We start from the raw sequence: 20605 nt of genomic DNA, 5'->3' as shown, positions 1-20605 counted from the left end.
TTTACAATTATTTTGATTTACACTCGCGCACTCTATGCGGTCGAGCTGTTCATACTTATAATCCACTTTATTCTGCACATTTTTCATTTAACAATATTAACTACTGTATTTGCTATTCTTCATTGGTCTATGAATTTGTCTTTGGTCATTATTTCAAATAGAAGACATATAAAAATAGTATATATTATATATGTCATAAAGCTAGTAAAAGGTACTAAAAAATTTGGATATATATTAAACTAAAGGAATTATTAATATAATACGAACGTGTATATCATACACTTTTTCGTATCTCTAAACATAGTGCATAATTAGATAATAGGAAAATTGTAAGGAATTAATCGTAATAGTAACATTTATAAATTGTACGGAGATTTGTGCGCCTCTACCACGACTATTTGATTGACCTCTTGAGAAACGTAACGCTGTTTAAGACTCACAATCTTAGGAAATTACTAATTGGAAATTAAAACACATGGTGGCAATACCGTCTACAGTTGTACACATTTCTCTCTCTCTTTCCCTATCAGTAACAATAATTGTACATTGTGATGTAATTTCGAATCTTACGGAGGGTCCTCGGTCGCGCTCATGCCGAGGTGCTGCGGTAAATGGCTCATAAGAGACTAGATAGATCGTGGATTCCCGGTCACCATATAGCCTGATCCCAGTCGATATACTTGATGCCCCAAAGTAATAGGTCCAGTGAACTGTCGATAGTCGTACGAGAACTATGGAAACATGGGAAATTGCTGGTGACTAATGATTCTTCCAATGGTTGTAATGGCTGTTTTTCCATAACGGGCTAGGAGATGCTTTCCCGTACCATTGTGTACCGCCAACGCCCCAATCGGACTTGATATACGCGGCCGCCTTTTCGCCGATCATCATGGACGGTGCTGCCGTATTGCTGGACGTTACCTTTAAAAACAATTTCGACATATTTTTTTTTTTCGCACGCAAGTCAGAATATCAATTTTGGAGAAGTAGCATATAAATCGTAATCGAGGATGCATCGATAATATTTACGAGAAATATTTACCTGCGGCATAATGGATGCATCGGCCACGCGGAGATTTCTGATGCCGTAAACTCTCAATCGATTATCGACCACGGCCATGGGATCGTGTGGCGGTCCCATCTTGCAAGATCCCGCCTGATGATTCTCCGGTCCGGTATCCTGACGCACGACGCAGGCCCAGTAATCCTTGCTTAAGGGCGTATATACGGAACACGCCGGTAATGGGTTGATGTTTAGAGTCATGTTATACTTGGCCATGGCACTGCTGTTGGCGAGAGACAACGCAATCTCGATACCTTGGATGAGAATCTCCATGTCCATCGGATCGCTTAGATAATTTCCCCAAATGATCGGCTTCGCGAGGGGGTCGTTACTCGCGAGACGAAGATTGCCTGAAGGAAGGGAGGAAATTCGTAGTTCGCATAGATTATTCATTGAAGAAGATCGATACTCGTTGGAAAGAAACAGTGAGAACGCTAATTAATCAATTTCTAAAAGTTTTACAACAACGAATTTATCAGAATTACGATATTCTAATTAGTATTCCTGGACAGAGAACATTTTCAACTAATTTATAATTTACCTTTGCTACGCGGTTGTGTCATCGTTGGCGATATGCTGATGCTACGACCGTTATCGTTCATGAGGGCGCCGACTTCACCGGTGGTCGCGCAGGCTGCCTGATAACCGCCGAAGAACAGTTGGATGTCGGGATGATCCGGAGTCGTGTAAAGCGACGGCAGCATCCCCGTCAATTGTGACAAACCCGTCGACGCCATCGGTCCTTTATGAAAGGCGATATATTCCGTGGCAGCCGCCCAATTCAGGTCATACAGATTCGGTTGATTGATAGTCCATGATAAAGTGTGCGACACGTGATTATGCAGATTCTCTCCGACACCTGGAACAAAATAGAGATTTCGCCTCCATTTAATTCATCGATTTCGTTGCAATTCCTCTTGATAATCCGCTGAAGTGTCGATCGACTATTCCTTCCGATAAATTACACTTTATAGAAAAAGTTTTATGCTTTAAAAGTTTTATTGGCGCATGTTTTAACGTAGAATTTCACTACTTATTCATTCAGAGAAACTATAACGTAGCCATTCTTTAAATATGATTCTCTAAGAAACTCGAAACTAGTGGAAACCGAGCTTCTTCAAGAGATGCGTAATTAATATTTCGCATAAATTTCTTATTCTTTATCGGAAGATTATTATCTCTTCGATACATCGACTCATCATTGTGAATGACCTACGCGCAATGAATGGATCGCTTACCTGGAAGATCCTTGACAACCGTGACGTTCACCGCCCGTAGATGTTCCTTCGGCCCGATTCCGGAGAGCAGCAACAGTTGAGGCGAATTTACGGCACCACCGGAGGCGATTACCTCCTTTGTGGCACGGGCAACTCGAAGTTCACCATTCTGAAGATGCGTTCATTGAAACTCACATCACCAAACTCACCGCCATGTTTCAGAGCGCGAACTTGATTTCGCGCTCTGAGTGCCGGTAACCGTTCCGGCAAAAAGCAAAGTTCTCCGATGTGCAAGAACGCAATATTGCTATATTGTTGACTTTCTCTCTATTCTTGTTTATATTTTGCAAAATTCAATACTCTGATAAAAGTGCTAAATCAAATTTAGCCGCTAACGGTAGCTCGACTTTTTTTATTACATATTCTCGGAGATTTAAGCGTGCAAAATACATGAGAATCAAGTATAGCAAATTAATTTGATTTGCACATGAAGCTTGAAAAATCTTTCCGATATCCGTGAAAGTGACTCTATTACGTGCATCATTAATCATTGTTTTGAAAAATTTATATAGAAACGGGAGAAAAACTATACTCTTGATGTCCATGAAAGTGACTCTGTGTCGCGTGACTTGTGCGCATGATTGTTCCAGAGAATTATTTTTTAATACAGAAAGTCCTCGAAACATTTCCACTCGTGCATAATGCAAGTTTTTCACGCGCTTTCAGCGTATTAATAGAACTTGCAGCGAGTTTCTCCACGGATTCATCGGATAAAGACTTCCCATTCGCGATATCGTGACAAATAAAATTTCCAATAGTATCCACAAAAATTTATTCCTTATACGCGTGATACTCGACAAATATGATATTATCGCAATAATGTAATAATTTTCCAAAAATGATATTATCGCAATAATGTAATAATTTTCGGATGTTTCTTATATTTCTGGCACGTATATCCAAGATTTATTAAGGTATATTATTAGCCCTTTAAAATAATAATACAGGTCTGCGAGAGTCAGTTATAAAAAGCACAGTAGATGAATTCGATGAATTTTTTTGAAAACGAATTTGATCGCAGAATTTTTCTAGCACATCAAATTTTTAAATAATTTATAGTTAAATAATCCGAAAATGGCTATTTCAGCCAATTTTATAAATTTATTATGAGGGGACTTAATTTTTTGAGATATTTCTGTCAATGGCATTGTATAGCATTAGGTAAAGACTAATAATAAACTTAGAAAATACTCATTGTAAATTTAAGAAATTGATTGAAATAGCCATTTTTGAACTATTTAATCATTAATTACTCAAAAACCTGATGTGCATTATTAATCATTGTTTACCGGAGAGAGTCTGCAGCCAGGTTCGTTTTCGGCGTCAAAAAATCTATTAAATTCATCTACTCGGCTTTTTATAACTAATCAAATCTAAAATTTCGCAGGCCTGTGTAATAGACTAAATTAATAGATTAAATGCCCAGATATTTTTACATAAGTCTTGATATATAAATCGCTATCGAGACTGAAATGGATCTAGATGTATATACTAACTTGATAAAATTGAATTCCCACAGCCTTTTGATTTTCGATGATAATCTTCGTAGCGGTGGCGTTTAGAGCGATTTGTAAATTACGTCGTTCCCGAACTGGTCGTAGAAACGCTCCGGCGCTACTCACTCGAACGCCATTTTTACTTGTGGTTTGTGCTACAGAGAATCCTGTAATTTGGTCGCCGTTCAGATCCTCGCTAATCGAATATCCTCTTTCGACCGCCGCCGCGAGGATGTCATCGACGATTGCAGGTTTCCATGGAAACCGTTCGACGGTTAACAAACCGCCGGTCGAATGATATTTGCGACCCACTCGATTGATCTCCGTGTTGTTTTCGGAGCACATGAAATGAGGCAATACCTAATAAACATAATACGCTATTTATGTGTCTTTATTGGCGAATGTGTTCCAGTTTCTTGAAAAACGTCTCAAAATTAAAAACTCGAGTAAACTTAATAATCGATTTTCGAGAGAAAGTTTTTCTCTCTCTAAATAATGATTTTTCTCATTTTATAAAATTGCAAGATTAATATTAGACCATAACTGGGACATATATGATATTATAGTCTCGTTTAAAAGTTTTATAATCGAGTGATAGCGTCAAAATGGCAATTTATATTTTTTTATATTACATGATTTGATATTATAACAAAAAGAGGTAATTGATATTATAAATTGGAAAATTTAAAGAATAGATCGAAAACTTTACGTTTAATGTATAATTATTTCTATTTAAATATTCCAAAGCAAGTGGGATCTTACGTCGCGCCAACCCCATCCTGGATTTCCCATGGCCTCCCAATTGTCAAAATCTTTCGCGTGACCTCGCTTATACATCATACCGTTGTGGACGGACGTTCCGCCGAGATTTTTACCGCGCGGCCAACTGCAGGATCCCCCAGTTGACAGACAAGCGTTCATCTCGTTCGTGGTTTGATACTGCCAGTCAATGTCAGTTCCTATCGGTAAAATTGTCAGATCGTTTAACATGCGTAAAGCCTGTAACGGATATAGATCGCAGCTGCTCTCGCAATAATATAGATTCCAGATGAGCACTACGATCATTTCCATCTCTTTCCTATTTCTCTCTCTTTCTCTCTCTCGAAAATATTTTATTTTCTTCAAATGTTTAAATAAAAATGACCCCTTTCGCGCGTGTTTATTTTAGAGATTTGCGAATTTTAGATATCGTGTCAATTTTTAATTCTCACAGATTTGTAACCATTTTTATATTAACTCGCTAAATAATCGATTTTACAAATATAAGCAAAGTATAATAATTGTTGAATTTAAAATAATTGTTGAATTCAAAATGTAAATCTTTCTAAATGTAAGTTTTTAAAGATTTTAACAGATCATAAGACGTTAATTCTTATTATATTTTAAGCAATATTGTATAAAATATTATTATATTTTAAACAACCTTAAATAAAATATTTTGACAGTTACTAAAATAATTATAAAGAAACCCGACAGAAATCGATTACAAATTAATCAAGTATAAGGTATGAAAGATATAAAATATTTCTTCCAATATTCGTTTCCGATATCGATTAACGAGATAAAAGATGAAACTGATTTCCAGACTAAAGCGATATGTATCTCGATGCATTTTAAATACCCGTTATCGTAGCAAGCTCTGAATTTGTATAGATAACGGAAAGTATACATAACGGAACAGAATGGCGCTTTGTACATAGAAAAGGTTCAATTGAAACTTACCCAGAAACATTGCCACCATACTGGGAATGTCGGCACCCGGTGGCTCGTCCGGGCCGGCTTCTAGCAACAAAACTTTCCATTCGGGTATGTCGCTCAGTCTAGACGCCACCACGGCACCGGCTGATCCTCCTAATTCCAAAGCGACAAAAGTCATTAAAGTCCTATCGTTATTCAGCGCAAACTGTTGTTACTCTGAGAAAAATGCATCCGCAATGGGCGGAGGCGGAGGAGGTGGGAGACGGGAGAGGCGGCGATGGAAGAAATGGGAATGTTGTTAATTGCATTCGCCGGAAGGAAAACATCTGCGCGACCCTAATTAACTTTTTTAGCGATTAGATTCATCATCAACTAATAAATCGCAAACTACTATTCCTGTCTCCCTTCTTTGTATATTAATGATAGAGGAATTCGATTAATGATAGACGCGGGAAAATCAGGAAAAGAGTTCTATGAGCGTTCGATAAGAGCTGAAAAGTCACTCAGCCAACCAGGTAATTATCGCCCTGATGTAAGAACGTAATATACAGCCTCATATTATTATGTTAATTAACTGTTCTCGGATGTACGCAATTTGGCGCGGCTGCTGTTGTTGTTAGATCCTATCGATTGTTACGAGAAGGCCTGTCTACGGCGCATTGGAAAGCTAAGATAGTTAGGGCCTTGACAATGGTTTGCCAAGAGCTGCATAATTATACCTTTCGCGTACGCATTTTGCGCGCGCTAAAGGCTTCGATAAAATTGCTTTCTTTTTTTTTGAATTCAATTATACCGTCGCGTTGTGTTTCATTTCTTTAAAATGGATTTTTACACAATCATTAAATCGCACGTATTATAATAGTATATAATAATAGTATATAGTATAGTATATATATCTGTGTTATATATTATAATATATATCTGTATATGAAAAGTTTTATATATTTCGCGAATTTAATAATTTTATTTTGATTTTTTTTTTAAACATCTTTTATCTTCCCATTGACCGACCCATTTTGTTGTTAGTAGTGCTTGCATTTATTAGACATTACAAGTTAGTTTATTGATACTCGGCGCTCGTATTTTAGCATGTTAGATATACTTCGGCCTGTTTTAACATAATTTATCACAATGTTTTTACAGCATTGTGTTAAGTAAGTGAATTGCTAATTTGGTCTTTAAAATATAAAATAACAGACACTCCTTTACAGGAAAAAGAAAAAATTTGCTGAGATCGCGTGGTCAGTTGAGAGATTTGTAAATGTCATCGTGACATTCGCTTGGAATGGTTATACAATCGATCGTACAGACATTGTACATTTATATAGATACAATATAACGCAAGAGCTTGCGATTTATTTCACATAAAAATTTATTAACAACTTCGAAATAATAAATCGTTTTGTATATATTGACAATACGTATACAGAGACGTATGGATGGCTGCATATATTTTTATTTAATTTTTTTAAATGCCTGATTAATTGAACAAAAGAGATTAATTCGATGATACTAATAGCGATATATACATTGCAGGCGACACGCATAAATACATACATCCCGCGGTGGTCCGTCGCTTACATCGAAATTGCGTTAATCGAATTTTACTTTCCCGCAGATATTACGGATTATTACGGGGATATTCTAATCGAGAAATTCAATTAGCATTTCCGCGTGTGTATCAAATCGCGTTACGGCAACTGCCAACTTGCGTAATATGATTTACTCTCTCTATTTTGTCGATCGCGCATAATTACGCCCCATGTAAATCGGGTTCGCGTGCTGACAGTTAAATGCAACATAGTTTCTTTTCCGAGGCTAATCTCCTTCGTATGAAATATATGCGAAATATACACGTTTCACAGCTTAATTCCTTAGTGAAGAACATCGCGCTGATGGCGAAACTCGGATTTTATGCGCCGTCGTGTAAAGTCATTTTTTATTGACAAATTAAAATAATTGTCTTAGTACAGAGACTTAAGAAAAGTTAAAAAAAAAGAGAGAGAGAATTTTTCGAACAGAAAATCCTCGTTTCTCTATTATTTAAATATTTTTTTACGACGAAAAAAACTATAATAATATTATAAATGAAAGTCAGAACGTTAGCATTCGCGGAAGTCAATCTGCATTTTGGACATAAATATCCGAGATTTGCGCGCGTCGGTTGCACTATTTGCATGACCTCAAAATTGATGTAATGAAAACCTTCTCGGTTGCACGTAATGGTATACCTGATAACAGGCGTTATCGAACAGGAAAAAGTAATGTTTCTCTGGAAGGCAAATGCGCTCTCATAACTTGTCCGTATGATGTATCACTCTCGCTATATCGCAAGTTTTATATAACACACATAATATGCGCGTACATATATGTGTGTAATGATTTATGTAAAAATTTGCTTTGTGGCCCCTTTAATTTTATATATTCTCGTTCCGAAAAAAAATGTCGAAAAACTTCAATTCGAGATGTTAATTATTTTTTCACGCTATACTCTTCTGTATCCAGCTTCTATTACTTTCTTCATATTCTTTCTCTCTCTTCTTTTGACTCTAACGTTTCTATTTACGCGCCAGATTTCTGTTGAATTATTAAACGGATGATGAACATACACGGACAAGAGATAGTTGATACATATTCAGCAAGATTATTTCCGCGAGTAAGTTCAAGAGACTTCTTCTCCTTATATCCATAAATTTTATATATTTATAATGCAAAACGCGAATAAATATTTATTCAACCACAGCTCCCTTTGTGATAATATGCCGTTTGAGAAACTACGAATATTTAAATTATTTCGAGAATAGAACCTGAGTTTTTTTTCAATCGATTACACGCATAGTTGTTTTGCGCGATATATTGCCACTTTTCTTTTTTCCACTCGACAGAATCTGCTCGCGATTTTATTCACTAATCGCATCTCGAAGAGACATAACGGTACGGTTTATAGAAAAACGAATGCTCTCTTTCTTTCATAGTCGTTCATAAATAGAGATGAAAATAGCAAAAAAAAAAGTTCGCGGAAGGAAGAAGAATCCGGTAGCGATTCGCCCACCAGATTCGTCTCTCGGTAATTAGTCGTCCAGTCGAACTTGACGTTGCGGAAGAAGCGGGAGCTCTCTCGCGTCTCTGAAGAATTCTCATTTATTGACGCCAAGTCGGAACAAACCAGGAAGAATTTCATCCGCGCTAAATCAGTTTAACGATGTCTATAATTAGCTCCTTTATGAGAACTAATTTGAATTCAACAATTAATAGGGAAATTGCTTTCTGTTCCGGACGTACCTCAACATACATACTTTAAGCAAGCGTGAATATGATTTATCTCGATATTCCATTGTTTCAAAGACATAATTGTTCACGTAGACGTAGGATATAATTAGGCGCATTTATAATTAAGCAAATTATACTGTTAGATGAATATTTAGAGATAATTGTCGTCCATATACGAAGATAAAACAGGAATTTTTGAGACTCATTAATTTTGCAACTAATTACAGCTCATTTACGTGAATGTACAAATATGTGTATCTCACAAAATTCTTAATTCTTCCAAAAAGACAGAGGGAATTCTTTAGTTGAAAATTTTTAATTAAAAACTTTTTTAGTTTAAAATTTTGTTTAATTTAAATTTTTTTCTTCAAAACGTACAATTCAACAAAGAGAGAAATATTTACTTAAAGTAGATATGTTGTTTAACGAGCGTGCAAAAATCTCGTTTGAACGGTAAACATTCCCCTCATTGCACGCCGAAATTGTTCGCCGTTTCTTACGGTTGTCGCAGATCGACGAACCGCTTTCGACGCAGCAGCGCGGAAAATTGACTACGTCCGATCGCGATCGTTCTTTCGGCATTCACGATTTGCCCGACCTCCTTCGCAAAAAGAATCGGTAAAGCGGCCGTGATACAGTCGACTCTCTTTCCGAGCGATTTTCCGCGCGACACGCGCGCGACTCTCGTGGAACGTTGAAAAAATATTCTCTCGACGCGTGTTCGCGAGTTGAGATGTTATCTTATTGTTAGCTATTTCGGTTGCGTGCACAGTAATTTCCTCTCCGTTTGTCGCGTGAAATATATGTGCCACGAGGCAACGATACACGGCTGAGCTCACGTTGACAACCTCTTTATAACGAGCATGTTCGTGAAAGACGTGCTGAAGATATAAGTGGAAATATGACGTTTGAGGGAGATAACATTCTAGCTTTGTGTGACATTGGCCGAAGCACTAGCTGGAAATTTTAATAGAGTCGACTGGCAACGACATATAAAGAGGAAGAGAGCGAGAGAGAGAGAGAGAGAGAGGGAGAGAGAGAGAGGAGAGAGAGCTCGACGGAATTGCGAAAAGTGGAATTCTCGCTTTTAAATTCTGATTACTTGTATTAATCTGTAAAGGTCAGGAAATAGAGCATCTATGAGAGTTGCAAGACATGGATACTACTTGCTTATATCGTTGTTTATCTCAATATAATTAGTATTTTATAATTAGATTTATATATTACTTGCTTTTCTTACAAAAATTTAAATAAATTAGATATTGCTATTTTGTAGAAATTTTCTCAATTTTGTATTGATTTGTATTTGATGAACAATTTTTAATTTCTCCTTGAAAAAAACTAAGGATTAATGATTTGCCATATTTTAATAAAAAAAATCAGAATTACATATATTTATTTCAATTACGTATCATAATCTCTCTCTTCTTTCATGATATTTACTTTCTCTTCCCAAACAGAGTTAATCTAAATTTGATAATCGAATTTTATTGTATTTTAATAATATTTATATTTGTACTTTAATATTTGTGTTACGTCATATTTGTACTAGTATTTATTTTATAATTTCCTAATCATACATATATCATACACAATTTCCCAAGCGATCCAAATACATAATAGACAATTCTCGTAATGCCGTATATTCCTCCTATATCAATTATTAAATCATTAACTATATCCAATGTGAAACACTACACTATTGATCTCGAAAATAAAAATGACGTTTGTGTGTATGTATCTCCACTTATAGTAATGATCGCCGATAATATGTTATTATATATTTCGCGCATAATGTGGGGAGAAGGATAAAAGGACGGGAGGACATTCATCGAATAATTCCGATATCGAGCGATATGCGAGCAAAAAGCATGCGCGAGGCTATGAAAAAACGCGATGACGGAGGAGGGGGAGAAGGGGGGGAACGCGTCTAATTTATGTGTCGCAATGCGAACGTTTCTCGGCTTGTTACTTCCACCGGAAGGGGAGGACCGGGAGGGGAAACCAGGGAGAGAGAGGAAGGATATACTGGCGAGAGAGAGCTCTCCTGGATTTCTGAATCCGCGATAATCCCAACGAGCACGATAATTCCGCGTGCCGGCTAGTCTCTTCCATTTGCGAGCGCTGTCACGGCTTCTCCTCTCGCCCCTTCCCTTCCCCTTCCGGCCCTCGTCCCCCGTCCTTTCCGCGACTGCATTCGAACGGGACCGGAGACGCGAGATTGCCAGGTGAAAACGGTTTTGCCCCGTCAAGAACGATTCGATCTTACGTAAGGCGTCGCGGCCGCATATATGCACCTGCTGAAAGAAACGCGGCGCACTCGGAGCTGTCGCTCTCGCTGCCGGCCACGTCTCCCTCCTCGCGATTTTCCCCGCAATCGATTTCTAGTACTAAATCGGAACCGTGAGAGAGAAAGAGAGGGAGATACGTATCGTAGATAATGCGGGACTTCGCGCTCGATCCGGAAATCCGGAAGAACCGTCTTGACGTTACTCTTTCGCCTCGCTTTATTTCGCCGAGTTGCGCTGCTTATTATTCCCGCTCGCCCGATTCGTTATCTTTTAACGCGACTCACTCTTCTCGCCTTCGTACACCCAGCGGACGGTTTATTTATCGTTAGACCGCCTTGCTCTACAACCGTAACGCGGGCTTGTCGGTCAAGGATCCTGTGATTTATCGCGCGAAGAAGGTATATACTTGCTGTTTCTGCATTAATTTCTACTAATCTTCGCGAAGCCACTCGGCTTACAATGCAGTCGCTCCGATAGTCTTACGTCAGATGTGTAGATGTAAAATCGAGACTCGCGCTTTTAAATTCGAAATTTATTTAACTCCTGAATCTTCTTATATATACCTTGGTGTATATTTTATCTGCTGCGCGTCAATTATTGACGTCAACGTTAATATATATATATGTGTTGGAAATAATTTGTAATCGAAAATGAGTTGCACGTGAGACAGGTTTGCAATTTATACTCGTTCAGAAAGTTAAGAAACGCAAGTCTGTGGCTTGTAACGCGCGTCAGTGAGCGGAACGTAGTTGTATGTATCGAGGCTACTTAAGTATTATTTATAAGACGTGAATAAATGACGCGAATCCGCGCCGGTGCGATAATAGCGTATTTATAACGCTACCGCAGGAATATCCGTATTATCCGTCTATCGCACGCGAAATATTTAACGAATACAATTTAGCGGACTTAATTTAATCGGATTTAAATTAATGACTTAGAGACCTAATATTTTTTGCATCGAATATTTCAAACGTTTCGTGTACGGCATGGAAAGCTACTGTTAATTAAGCCGGATACTTGGAATAATTCGGTGTCTGGAAATTTCGGAAATCGCGGATAATGCAAATAATTTTGAGAATATTATCTCGACGACGTCAATGATTACATCATTTACAATTCCTCTTGAATATTCCGAGTGCGCGTTATCGGACGCGGCATCCGGAAGACGCGCATAGCGCGGTGGATATTAAAACGGCGAATATTTTATATTCAAGATCCGAAATCTAATTATTAAAATGAAGCGAAGAGCCGGAGAAAAGCGGGCGCTCTCGTTCGCTCTCGCATCGGTTTCGAATGGCTGCGAGCGATCTATATATATTTTTTCAGACAATATTTAGCGCGTTTCGGCGCGCGCGGCGCAGATGCAGAATGATGCGCGTTTATTCCGCTCGGCTGCCATTTTATTTTCTGGCTGTGCAGGCAGCCGTGTTTGATCGGCGAAAAATGCGGGGAGAGAAGTCGCGCTCTATCCGGGAGGCGGGAGGAGGAAACACGGGCGATCTAGCTGCCTGTTATTGCCGTGAAAAATTGCGAACTTGGGGAGAAGGAAGAGAAGAGGAGGAGGGAGGGAGGGAGGGGACGTTTGTAGAGACGCGGGGATCTCTCGCGGATATATATACGTATAGAACCTATACGTATTTATTACGCTACGTGTTACGCGATGCACGCGTATCATGAATATATCACTAGCGAATCGCGTTGGAGCTTCCACGTGTAGACGGATAAACAATTCACGAGCACCTTTTTTTCTTTGAACCCCGAATTTTTTTTTTTTTTTTTTTTTTTTTTTTTAATACGAACGAACTCGTTCCTCCGCTCCTCTCTTCTACCGAACTTCTCTCTTACTCGCTTCGTCTTACGATCCCTGGATCCGATGAATAATTTACCAGTCCCGTCCCCCTCCCGCGCCGTCGTCGCGTATTATTACAACGAGTCGCCGAAATGTATAAACAAAATGCACGTCGAGTGTGCGCATGGGCGATCGCGTCGTCCGGTACGAATTATCCCGAAATGCAAAGAGCGTATAAAATTCGTTGAGCCGTTTAAATCACATTATGCACCGTCCCCCGCATCGCTATGCAATCGCGCGAGCGATCCGTCCTCCACCCGCTGTTTCTCTCCCTCTCCCCCTCCCTCTCTCTCTCTCTCTCTCTCTTTCTCTTTGTCCATATCTTTTTTTCTCTCCCTTTGTCTCGGCCTCCCAACAAATTTTGCCACCTTCGAGAATTTATATCCCCCGACTGGGACAGGAACTTATGGAATAATGGAACGTAGCCGGTGTAATGACACGACGGTCGCGTCGGACGAGAGCGGGGTGGCTTCCACGGGGGGAAGAGCGGGGAAGGATCCCGGTAATTAAATTAATGACGTAATAATCACGCGCCTCCCGGCCGAATAAATAACGGTCTATATTAATATCGCATCCGAACGGGATATGCGCGATGCGTAGGAACGATCATGCATATCGAATCGCATTTTGCGCCTGTGAGGGCGTCGCTTCCCCTGTAAACGACAAATAACAATTATCACCGTCGGGCGCGCGCTCTCGGATAACTGTTTGGCCGTGGTAAACATGTAAACGCCACTGCGAGGTTTACAGTGTTTTTCCGTTTCGTTCGACGAAAGAGATGGAATTCGTAGTGTGGAGGATGTCGAGCATCCCCTTGAATCGTTGATTCCCCCAACACACACACACACACGCGGGCGCACGCATTTAAAACACGTAAAAAACGTGCTATTTCCAATTATTTTTTAAATTATCGTTCTAATAGCTCGTTAAATTTTCGCGAGCAATTCGCGAAAATGCTATATTTATCGTTACCGTAGCTACAGGTACCGATTACGCGCGGGAATATTTTTCTCGGCTCTTTCATTAATTCATTATTCCCGGTTATGTAGTTTATAGTATAAAATGTTGCGCGAAACGTTTTACAGTGATTATTTCATTTGTTAATGTTACGTCGAATGCATTTATTCATACATACTTCTTCATCCGGGACTCCTATTACATTTTTTATCGGACAGAGAACGCACATAATATTTTTTCCCGTCGTTTTACAAAATGTTGAATAAACGATGCGTGAAAAACATTTGTTTTTCTGATAAATTTTCAGAATTTATATGCGCGTTTACATGCAAAACTACATTTATAGGCATAAATAGTCGCCGACCATTACTCAATCTATTATACATTTTGCAATCTATTATGGATCGGTGTTTCATTCTCGATCTCACTAATTCGTCTTTTGCATTCTTCTCGGGAGATTTCGAGAAGGATAAGGGAGGCATTTATTTTTCATAGTGTTACAAGTGCACCACCATTCTCCGTCGACGGAATAATAAATCTTTATCTTGATTCGACGTGCGAGATTTCCTCCCCTGTCCGTTTTTGATCGCCTCGTGTGTAATTTAATATTTCTAGCCCCAAAGGGGCGCGGCACAACGCAAGCTTTTGCAATTATTTCAATTACTCTCACGTGTTGCATCGCCGCTGTACAACATATATTCATATCACGATTTCGTTCGCTTTATCGGGGGACGGCGTTCCGCTCAGCCCTAATGATAATGACAAAACACATTTTCTTTCGTTTCCAGTCGACTCAACCCTTTTATCACTCTCGCCGACTTCTGCTCTTCGAGTATTACGCTATTATAATTATTCCGCGAACTTCTTTCTTCCGACTGGGCATTGACGGAATAATTAATAAGCATCACGCTAATTACTCAACGACCCGGGATATTATTAATATTTTCTTCTCACCTCCGCGAGTAATACACCCTGGCCGCACCCCCGACAATTAATCATTCCACACGGGTGCTTCCACACGTTTATTTTTGCGTCTGCACGTCTCTCTCTATTAGACGACGCGCGTTTAGTCTCTTAGAAAGAAATGAAAGAAATCGCAACGTCTACCGTATCCGTAATGTCGCATCTCTAATTAGAGACAGCGATTGTAATAATACCTGGAGAAATGAAGAGACTTTGCGCGCTCGTTATATCTTTACATCCGCGTTTTTTCTGCGATCTACATTTATATATATATATATATATATATATATATATATATATATAACTAATTTTTTTTATTTTCTACTTACAACGCTGAAGTACGCGATCGATATCGCGAACGTAGCATCATGGTCATCCAAGTTGCGCGACCAGATAACCGTTCGAGAGAACCACTGAAAAATTCCATCTTCCCGTACGAATATCCCGAGTGTCCTATACCCCGAGAATAATCACCCGAAAGGGAGGCAAAGAAAATTAGTTTCGATCGCTCGATCCCGCGAGCTTCCGCGTATCGCCTCTGCCCTGCGATCGGCGAATTTCTGGATCTGGGATTTACGCGCGACCCGGATTTTTTATCAACCGCGTACTAAAATATTCAATTATGTAATCCTTTTTTTTCCTCTTCCTCCCCTTCTTTTACAAAGAGATTCCGCGGCAGTTCGCCGACCGAATGTGAAATGTCAAAAGTCAGGAACCGAATATTTCGCTGTGTCGTAATATTAATCCTACATTCCCTGACGGGACAATTTCGCGAGTTTATACATTGTTGCTCTCTTATAAAGTGGACAGCAATTTAAGAACTATTAATTATGTAAAATTAATCGAATGAATAAAAATCGTAAAATATTATTACGACCGCTGTTATCAGAAAAAAATTTACTCGAGAAATTATGAATATATTGCATGTATTAAATACAGTTATAATAATTTCACTATATGAGTGTCCTATAACTATCATTAATGTCTTTTTAACAGTAAACTTTCTTACTAATCTAAAGTCGAATTTCCTAGCGAAAATATCAAGGGAAACGATAATTTTTTGCAAGTTTTCAATTTTTTCCATCGTATATTTTTATAATTAAGTCTCAAATTTAAATTCTATTAAAGTAAACTCCACTCGAAATTGCCCGAAGAATGTAGTTTCGTTAATCTTTCAACTCTACAAAGTTTAACTTGGGAGAAACTATTCTTTTTTATTCTTTTACATGTAACTCAATATTTTCGTTAAGGAAAAATTATCTCCAAATTGAATAAGAAATTTACGACCGAAAAGACATTCGATAATTTTAGGACATTCTGTACAGCATCGATGTGACTGATTTTTTACGTAGAAAATTAGAAATTATTTTTTCTCTATTCTTCTGGCAAATTATTGGAAAATAATATTTTATTAAGTATACGGTGATATTATGTATGAGAACATATCGCATGTTGATCGAACTCTTTCGTGATAGTGCGCGATTAAATTAGTTTATATTGTTGTCGAAGTTCCCTATTCGCTACATTGAGAGCGTCGCAACTACGAATAACTATTTTATTCAGCATTGTTCCCGAGTTATTAATACTCTATTATATTGGATTATGCGTCCCGTGCGGTATTTTCTCTTTCCTTGATTCGCGTTTCCCGTTTTTACAATTTTTTTTTCATTGTCTAGAAAATGGGTTATGAGCGGCATTTCGACACAGTCGCGACACTCATCGCTATCATTGCAAACACATTACGTATTTTATTTTATTACTTCCACTTGCGGTTCATCGACTTGCGGGCGCAATATTTACGCGCCATCTGATTTCTGCCAAATTGCTTTCTGTTTACTAAGATCGACAGCTTATTACTATCGCGTTGAGTAACGATTAGCCATGATTGCCTAAACGATACTCGATTTACGCATATTTTCATGCGATATAACACGCCTCGCCTACGGTAATAATAAGGTTAATGTGATTATTATCTTGCACTAAAATCGACACTCAAACCGGTTACTCGAGGCATGCAAGGTGCGCACAAGGATACATTCCAATTACATCGATCAATTTCACCCATTAGAAAATCAATGACCGTTACTTTCTGCAACTCTTCCTCTCGATATAACGAGTACTGATTAGACTCTTATCCCTAATTAAACGTTTTCCGGATAATTTCTGCCTCGGTTTTACGAAAATAGTTTCCAAATTGTTTTATGAAAGAATTATGTACTCTATGCACGATTTTAATACATGTATATATACTACAAGTATCATCATTAAGTAATTTTACTCTACTTTAATTTTCGAAAAAAGTTTGAAAAAATGAATACATTTTATAATTATTTTATTATATTTTATTATTATATTTTAAAATTATTAAAATCAGGCAGAAAATGTTTTCGAACGAACAGATTAGGAAATTTTCCTCTACTCTAGTTGCTTTTATCATTGGTTTTTATCATTGGCTTCAATGGAGTGTGAATATCTTTAGAAAATATCACATTTTTAATATTCTTGCATAGAATCCATATTAAAAATGTGATATTAATTCTTGCATTGAATAAGCACTTTTTATAATTTACATTTTAATCGTAGGATAATAGAGATCGATAGATAAAACTTTAAGTCCGTTTACTCACCGCCTACAACAATAAAGTCGTAATAGTATTCAGGCGGATTCACTGGCTTTATACGCTCGCATGTTTGAGATATACTTTCTTGGGACCGTACAAGTGCATCCAAGAGCGTCATAAAGGTCAAGAACTGCGATCCTGGACAAACCTGGGCAAGGCTCGGCCCGAGGTAGGGTTCCGCGCAGACTGCTCTGACTGAGAGAGAGTACGACATTCTGTAAACATTGAAATAAGATTGCGCAATAATAATTATTTCACGTATTAATAATAATTATTTCACAACTGCCTGTAAAATATCGCGCGTTTTCTATGTCCTCACGTGCGTTTGTTAAGAGATAGTTGTCGCTATTGTTGTACCAGTTGGTCACTCTTGCGTGTGACGAAATATCTCTGTCACGACTATTGCTCTCTAAACGCTATTGTCCGTGATTTATCGTCGGTTTATCTCGGTTGTAAAAGGAGTCGACGAGAGGTTAACGATTGTAAATTGATTGCAATATTTGGTAAATTTTAGCAGATCGGAAGTGCAATAACGCGGACGTTGCAACCATGATTTTACGTGTCGCGCGAAAACACGCAATTCCATGACTATCGAGAAAAATCGTATTTAAATGGCGTTTCGGTATTTGCGTTTCGTACAGTCTTTCTAGTTATTAAATAACACGACAAGAAAACTAGCGATTAAGAGCCATAGTGGATGGTAATGCGTAAAAATTCTTTAATCGTATGCGAAAATTTAAACGAGAACGAGGCATATATTTGACTTGATGTAGTTTCTTTCTAGTTATGTTTTTTTTCTTTATCAGCACTTATCTTTTTCTTTATCAGCACTATTTTACTTGGTGTAATTTCTTTCTAGTTATGTTTTTTTTTCTTTATCAGCACTTAAGCATCCGTATCTCTAGTACCAGCTAATCGAAGTTAATGATGTCGATACGTCGAAATTATCCGATGTGAAAACATCGATTTTCTCGTATGAGGTAATTTGCGAGATCTTTGTGTACAAGTGCTTGGTTAGAACAAGCACTTGTACACACAAAAATAAAAATATGAATCTTTCGTATTTATTCTCTTCTTTCTACGTGTGGGTTTATGTCGCGCGACGTGCGTTGTCATAAGTTTTCCTTCGCAGCTGAAAAGCGTGGCATTTAACATAAATAAAATAAATATTCGCTTTAATTAGCGGGATGAGTTAATAGCGTATTGTAATTAACCGAGCGCATTAATTAATTCATCCCTAATTAACACGGTTACCTTTCTGTGTCTACCATTACTAATGCTCACGCGTGCACGCGTTTAGCGCCCGGAGGAACAAAGTACGAGTCACAAAGAGTCGGGGCGAGCGAGCAAAGTGTAATGATTATCACAATCAATTTGCATAATTCCTCCTTCGTGGCGCCGTGCCGAAAATCGTATTATTACCTGCCCTTTCGCGCCGGATGGGGATATCTCGAAAATCGTGCTCGACGTTAATTAACGCGCGCTAATTTCGAAACATTGGGTATCCCTCGGGTCACGTGAATCACGCGAGTAACGCGAAAAATGAACGAACGAGAGAGATCGCGTTTTGTATCTATCATTTATAATGTCCGCGCATAAAACTGCGTTGAACCCATATTGCAATACGGCCAATACAATTTATTGCAACGAGCTGTAACGCGAGATTGTGTAAAAAAAAAAAGAAAAAGGAACGAACGCGTCCGTGCAGAAATAAAAAAAAAATCGATAAACTCTTAGAAACTTCTTTCGCATAAACGATATTTTATTTCCAATAGAAAATGGGATGATAATCGAATTGTACAATTTTGTACATGGCATTGTCGCGGTACATTGTTGTTAAAGTATATCATATTTATGGAATTATTAATGAAGTTGGTAAGAGATTTCGAGACTGAGAGAGAGAGAGAGAAAGAGAGATATGTGAAATAATACGAACATTGTATTGCACTGACGTAACGGCACGACTTCCCTCGTGGCGGATTTCTTATCGATGTTGCACTCCGATACAACACGTGAACCCGGCAAAGACTTCGCACGTGCGGTGCGGCAGCAAAACGGGCAAAGTGTAACTGTAAGACCTCTCACCGTAGAACGCCACTTTATAATTCATCTCCCACTCTAGACTAGCTTCTATTCCCCGGCACTTGTAAGCGCCCACCATAGATCACGCTGATAAATCCAATCGTAAACTCCTCTTGTCGATGATGCTCATACTAATTGTAATTGTCGCGGAAATGAAGAATGTACGCGTAATCCTTTTTCGAAACGGAGGCGCAGCGCGAATAGATTTCGGTATTTCCGTCGGCGAACGATCGATGACGATGGTTTTAAAATTAAAAGGACGACTATAAATATATAATTCTTTTCTGGAAATATTGAGAAAATTAATTTTTAAAAATTCAGGTTTCTCAATTTTAAAACTCGTTTTCTTAAATATTCACAAAGATGTTCATAATTAACGCGTTACTTTCATATTAGGAATGTATGAAAAAAGATATTTTGCGATATTTTAAGATTTCCGATATTTCTAATAAAAAATAAAACCAAAATAAAAGCTTCGCGCGCTAAAATTCTTACTTTTTAAATTAAGCTTCGTGTAAAAGGAAATATCAAGTAATTGATGACAAGAATAAGAACGATAATGATGACGATGAAACTTTATGCAATTAAATGCAAAGATTTGATTATCTACTCATAAATAACTCGTATTTCTTGTTTGATCAAAACGTTTTAACTCGATAAAACATATCGATCATAGTACGTTCATCGCAATCATTTAGTTATCTCGATGCGACACAGTGAATTCAGCGGAACAATTCGATCTTCGTATCGGTATTATTAACACATTATATGCGAAATATTCGTTGCCGGTAATATGCAAAACGCGCTGGCTTGCTTGTCATAAAATATAATATGCTCGCACACAATCGCTCCAATACAATAATGACGGATGCAAGCGAAGGCGCGCGCTTTTAGTATGTCGATCTAACGCGAAATCGATGTTACTCGCATAGCTGTATCGTATCCGCATAAACGCGATATAAATCATAATTCTATGCGCGATCTGAGCGACAGTGTGAATAAGTAACATCGCGTTAGTTACGCGTAATACGTCGC

General features: G+C 38.2%; 2 protein-coding genes across 2 annotated transcripts in view; one reads left to right on the top strand and one right to left on the bottom strand.

Moving 5' to 3' along the window:
- LOC105258246 (nephrin) overlaps positions 1-20605 on the top strand; it is a 343203-nt gene that overhangs the window by 93755 nt on the left and 228843 nt on the right. The gene's annotated exons all lie outside the window — the stretch shown is intronic.
- LOC105250729 (glucose dehydrogenase [FAD, quinone]) lies at positions 508-19564 on the bottom strand. The gene is made up of 9 exons (XM_011256979.3): positions 19425-19564; positions 17495-17703; positions 5559-5687; positions 4599-4795; positions 3837-4196; positions 2302-2449; positions 1605-1922; positions 1043-1413; positions 508-921 (listed from the first exon to the last, which is right to left on the bottom strand). The coding sequence occupies exons 2-9, from the start codon at positions 17700-17702 to the stop codon at positions 760-762; spliced, it is 1893 nt and encodes a 630-aa protein (XP_011255281.1). The 5' UTR covers position 17703; positions 19425-19564; the 3' UTR covers positions 508-759.

This window comes from Camponotus floridanus, unplaced genomic scaffold (genome assembly GCF_003227725.1).
Source record: "Camponotus floridanus strain SB8 unplaced genomic scaffold, Cflo_v7.5 scaffold23, whole genome shotgun sequence".
NCBI classification, from domain to species: Eukaryota; Metazoa; Arthropoda; class Insecta; order Hymenoptera; family Formicidae; genus Camponotus; species Camponotus floridanus.
This window is presented reverse-complemented; position numbering and strand designations above follow the sequence as displayed.

Bases quoted from the DNA above. Each gene is read 5' to 3' on its own strand.
- LOC105250729 (XM_011256979.3), bottom strand. From the start codon at position 17,702: ATGTCGTACTCTCTCTCAGTCAGAGCAGTCTGCGCGGAACCCTACCTC. The intron at 4,197-4,598 runs GTAAGATCCCAC...TATGTTTATTAG, and splicing joins CAGGATGGGGTTGGCGCGAC to GTATTGCCTCATTTCATGTG. The intron at 1,923-2,301 runs GTAAGCGATCCA...ATTTTGTTCCAG, and splicing joins GGTTGTCAAGGATCTTCCAG to GTGTCGGAGAGAATCTGCAT.